General features: G+C 29.1%; 1 protein-coding gene across 1 annotated transcript; it reads left to right on the top strand.

Annotated features, from left to right (window-relative positions):
- The first annotated feature begins 778 nt into the window (after window positions 1-778).
- Window positions 779-2,058, top strand: LOC8270485 (short chain aldehyde dehydrogenase 1). Its single transcript, XM_002526865.3, has 2 exons — window positions 779-984; window positions 1,080-2,058. The coding sequence occupies exons 1-2, from the start codon at window positions 947-949 to the stop codon at window positions 1,888-1,890; spliced, it is 849 nt and encodes a 282-aa protein (XP_002526911.1). The 5' UTR covers window positions 779-946; the 3' UTR covers window positions 1,891-2,058.
- The last annotated feature ends 3,942 nt before the right edge of the window (window positions 2,059-6,000 follow it).

Here is a 6,000-nt window from a genome sequence, read left to right as displayed (position 1 = left end):
AAACCCACTTTTTCATTTGCATATGTCTTATATTATTGCCCATCATTTGTTTTAAAAGGTTCCATCTTCAATAAATATTTGTATTTAATACCAAAACATTGCATGATTAGTGGACAATTCACCCACTTTCTTTATCCTCTCTTACTCATTAAAGCTGCAAAATTTCAATGATATATACAAACAACTACTGCAACATACACTCTTTTCAAATCTGTCCTGATATAGGCCAACTAACATGACCTTTATATACCCACTATTTCATTTGTATATCAAATCTTGTCTATAAATCTTATCACCATGCACATATAGTTTAATACATTTATTATTATTATTCAAGATTTCCTTTTCTCATTTTATTTATCTCTTATACATATTATATGTACTTTATACCTCAATACATTTCTAAGAGCATCATTAATAGAAATTTTTATGTTAAATAGCATTTTAGTAAATAAATATTAAAATTTAAAAAGTGAGAAATATTATTTAAATTCAGTAATTTTTTTATATTTTATTTTATTAAAAATTGAATAAGATGATATAAAGTGAATGAGTTAAGTATATAGTTTACAGATAATTGCGTCTAAATCTACCTGAAACCATAATGTTATAAAAAATATAATTAAGAAGAAAATATAAAAGAATTCAATGAATTCAAATAAACTTTCCTTTGTTTTTTTTCTTTATATTTAAATATTCATTACAAGTAATATTATATAAATAATGCGCTTTAAAAAGCACACCTCAACAGGAAAAAGTCCAACAAAAACTTAATCATCAATCAGGTTGCCATTAGTTTCACGTGCTGTGTACAGGCAATCACGCATATTATTTGTCGGTTGCTGCTCAAAAATCTCTGTATATTCTTATTTGGTAGTGTGCTTTGCAACATTTAAAGCAAGTTCAGCAGCACTGCGTTTCGCTCAGCTTTAGAAGATCAGTCAAGATGAGCACGAGTTCTTCCTCAACCTCAATTGCCAAAAGGTAACTAGAACAATATATCTAGTAATTGCAGGATAGAAAATTAAAGTCATATTAGTTTATGCATAGAAAAATTATTTTAAATTTTGTGCACGCAGGCTAGAAGGAAAGGTGGCTTTGATTACTGGTGGAGCTAGTGGCATGGGCGAGTCGAGTGCCAGGCTATTTGTAAAACATGGAGCCAAGGTCGTCGTTGCAGATGTCCAAGATGAGCTGGGCTACTCCCTTTGCAAAGAACTTGGCTCGGATCAAGAAATCATTTCTTATATCCATTGCGATGTGACGTGTGACTCCGATGTCCAAAACGCGGTGGATTTTGCTGTCTCCAAGTATGGAAAGCTTGATATAATGTTCAGCAATGCTGGCGTTGCAGGGAATGTGTATCCCAGCATTGTAGACACAGAGAATGAAGATTTCAAAAGGGTTTTCGATATTAATGTTTTCGGTGCTTTCTTAGCAGCAAAGCATGCTGCTAGGGTCATGATTCCTGCCAAGAAAGGATGCATTCTTTTCACTTGTAGCTATCTTTCAGTTTCTTGCTTTCAGGCTATCCATCCTTATGTTGCATCAAAGCATGCTATTCTCGGTTTGTCCAAGAATCTAAGCGTGGAGTTGGGACAGCATGGAATAAGGGTCAACTGCGTGTCACCATTTGTAGTTATAACCCCAATGATGAGGAAAGCTATGGGGGTAATGGAGGCAGAAAAGGAGAAGTTACAGGAAGTGGTTTCAGCTTCAGCCAACTTGAAGAATGTTATGTTGGAAGCAGAAGATATAGCAGAGGCAGCACTTTATTTGGTAAGTGATGAGTCCAAGTATGTGAGTGGGATGAATCTGGTTGTTGATGGAGGTTACACTCTCACCAATCCTGCCTTTGCAATGGAAATGCAAAGCTTCCACTCTTCTTGAGCTAGTTGGATGCCCCGTTTACTTCTTTCTAAGGCAATAATTCAGATATCTGTCGTGTCATTGTATCTGAAATAACTGATGCATCTTTGCTAGTGTGGAAGCTTCTTGTTTTCAATTATTTCTCTGTTCTTTCAGTTCAATAAATAAGTTTGTGGTTTGATTCTCTAATTGATTTATTTATTTTATGGCACTGCTTTTGGCATGTATGTGTTTATCACTTCCTCCAGTTTTAATATATAATACACTGAAGTTTGAATTAAGAATATATTCAGAGAAAATGCGAGCACCACATCATACATTCTTTTCAATTCTTTTTTTTGTTTAAACTATCCATCCTTCTCTTTTTCTAAATTTTTTTTTTTGAAAATCTTCTACTTACAACGACGGTATATATTATAATAAATATAAAAATAACACGTATATATTTTATATTTCAGTATTAAATGATTGATATATATTTTATTTTTTAAAATTAATAAATATATTTTGATTATACATAAATTTAGTTCAAACTTGACCATGTAAGCATAACAAAAACATAAGATTTTACTATGCATCCGTTAATAGCACTAATATTCCTGAAGAAAGAAAAAAGCTGCTGAAAGGGGGAAAAGAATACAGTCCCGTATTTTTTATATTATATTAATTATCTTTTAATATTTAAAAATTATATTTTATATTTTTTTATTTTATAATTTTATACTAAAAACTTATTCAGTAAAATATTTTCGTTAAACAACCATTAATTAGGTTTGATCTTATACAATTTGCTCTTAATTTTTGATATAATATATAAATTATCCCTTATAGTTTATTTATTATACTAAAATTTCTTTGTCTAATTTTATATAAAAATCAATTTAGTATTTATATAAAAATAATTAATTAGTGTTCTTTAATTACTATAATTTTTAACATAACTAAATTCTAGTAAAATTTAAATATATTAAAACTATTTATATTAATCAAAATATTGAATAATTTAACTTTAAATTATTAAATTAAAATAAATAGTATTCTTATTATTAATTTTGTGCCAGTTAATTTATAATTTTGATAAGAAATTTGAAGATCAAACTGTATTTTCTTATATCAATTTAGTTCCTTAATTACATTAACTTTCAAAATGCAAAGAGATTTTAGTGCAATAAATAAAATATAGAGGGTAATTTATATATTACATAAAAAATCAGGAAGTTAGTAATATAAAACCAGACCTAATTAATGATTCACTAATAAAAATTCTGATGGAAGAGATTTTTAGTATAAAATTATAAAATAAAAGAATGGATAAGTATATTTATTAAATGTTAGAAAATAACTAGTATAATATGGAAAAACACATTGGGCAAATAGTAATTACCCCTTAAATTAATGCTAGACTATTGTCTATTGGAGATCCTAAATTATACCTCAATTGTCAAGAGAATAAAGTTCCATAATGGTTATATGGTAAAATATTCTTATAGTGATTTAAGACTAAATAAAATTCATGACTATAAAAGAATAATAATTTATGATAGTAAAATAATCCATATATTCTATAATGGAGTATTACTAATGAAAGATTTGAGTTTAACTAAAGTTATATACTCAAGGTGGTATTTGCATTGATTTAGACCTGTAAACGAACCAAATTTCTCTCATGAGCTATTCGGAACTCGACTCAATAAAAGCTCGTCCGAGATCATTAATAGGGACTCGTAATATTAACAAACTAAGCTCAAACTTGTCAATACATTACTTCTTAGCTCGCGAGCTAGCTCACTTATAGACTTATGAGTCTATTCGTGAGCCAACTGATTAAAAAATGTAAAATATTTTTCTATTTTAATTATCTTATATCACATATACATAAATATTTACCAATTATTATAAACTATTGTGTAAAATTACTTTAATTTTATTATACAATATAATTAAGTTCTACTAAACATTAAATAAATTAATCAATTCAACATTATTATTGTTAAATAAATTAATAGAATTAGAAAAATTAAATTAAGATTGATAAATAAGTTTTAAATAAATTTTAACGAGTCAAACTTGAAATAAACTCAAGTTTGTAATTATTGAACTCGAGCTCAATTTGAGTTCGTGCAAAATAATAACAAATCAAGCTCAAATTTATTAAAGTTTCAATTCGGATGCTGACAAATAAACTGATTCTTTCATCAAGTCACGAGCTTTAGATCTTCCATCTACTAATCTAAATCAACATCATAATATGAACAAACGAAAGACAATATGTTTTAACTTCAAAAATATTAAAGAATAGAGGCTTAAGTTTATCACCATGCACTAGACATAAATACGGTTGCAGCAGTAAATAAATCAAATCATTAGGCTCTGATACAAATGTTAAGAACCTCCAAGGATTAGAACCACGAACCCTAATGATTATGAACCCGTGAATTACTATCTTAGAAACCCAAGAACAAATTGAGTTTCAAAACCCAAGAACCGCTTAAATCAGATTGCAAGGTATGGTTGATCAAGATCAGAACCTAAAGAAAACTAAGTTCTTTAAATCCTAACCCTTAACACGCCACAAGGATAGATCAATTCCTTGATAAGTGGTTTATGCATTCAACAAGAATTCAAGAATTCAAGCAAATATGCAAAGGAAACAACTACTATAATTTTATCAAAATTCGAATTTCCAAAACACAACTTAAGGGGCGTTTTTATAGCCACCTAACATAAGAAACCCTAGTAAAACTATTAACCCTAGCTGCCACATAAGAAAAATAGGCAATAACATTGTTCTGAACTTAAATAAGAGATTTCAGCCCAAATATTAGCCCACATTGGTCTTCATGTATTTGGACTTGCAAAACATTGAATAAAGCCCATTCAGATGTGTATTTACTTGGGCCTATCCTAGCATGACCAATTGAGCTTCCTTGACTAGCCCAATCTTGCATATAGCCAATTAAGGCTTCTTTTAGCTTCTTGGACCTTGACCTTGTAATTGGGCCTTGTAGCATGCTCAATAGATCCTTAGCTTCATCTTTGGTTTTCTTGTTGTCCTCTCCATCGAGTCCATCTTTAAGCTTGGCCATGTCCATATCAATACATTCCTCTACCTATTTATGGCTCTTGATGCATCAATAAAAGGATGAAAATATTGCAGACCTGTCATGGTTGTTAATAAAACCTTTCTAAAAATAATATATGGCGGTACACTACTAACAACTACAACATAAGATGCAACAGATAAGATTTTTTTGTTAGTATTCTCTATAGTAGATTCAGAAAATGATTCATCTTGGGAATGATTCTTGATAAGAATTAGAAAAGCATTTGGATATAGAAAAAGAATATGTATAATATCATACAAACATGAAAGCATTGAAACAACCATAAAGAAAGTATATCCTAAAGTTAGGCATGGAGTTTGTATATTTCATTTGTTGAATAATCTAAAGACTAACTTCAAAAGGAAAAAAATAAAGAAAATTAAGGACTCATTTTTTACAGATGCAAAAGCATATACAACTTAGCAATTTGAATATCATAAGAAGGAGTTGGACAAGTGGATAAACAAATTCAACCATATTTGGATAATGTCGGATGTCATAATGGGCTAGAGCTTTTTCTATGAATAATAGATACTCAAGTATAACATTAAACATTACTGAATCAATAAATGCAATGAACAAAGCAACAAGAGAGCTACCAATTACAACCTTACTAGAGTACTTGCATGCTTTAGTTCAAGAATGGAGCTGCACATTGCAAAATCAACATTCATAAAGCTACCAAAAAAACCTGAAGATCTGCACACTCAGAACTACATTCAATTGTTCAAGCTAAAGATAAACATCAAAGTTATATATTATTTCATATATCAAAACTGCACTTTTGTATATTCCTAGTATCTATTTAATATATTTTTCAATAATACAAATTATATAATTAAAATTAATTTTATGAAATCTAAAAAACAAGTGACGTCAAATGATGAATTATTTAATGTATATGAAAATGAGAAGATATATATTGTGAAGATGAAAGAAAAATCATGCACATGCAATCAATTTCAAGTTGATCATATTCCATGTCTACATGCATTGGCAATACTGAAGGAGATGAATCAAGATCTTT

The sequence above is a fragment of the Ricinus communis genome, chromosome 10 (genome assembly GCF_019578655.1).
Source record: "Ricinus communis isolate WT05 ecotype wild-type chromosome 10, ASM1957865v1, whole genome shotgun sequence".
Lineage (NCBI taxonomy): Eukaryota > Viridiplantae > Streptophyta > Magnoliopsida > Malpighiales > Euphorbiaceae > Ricinus > Ricinus communis.
This window is presented reverse-complemented; position numbering and strand designations above follow the sequence as displayed.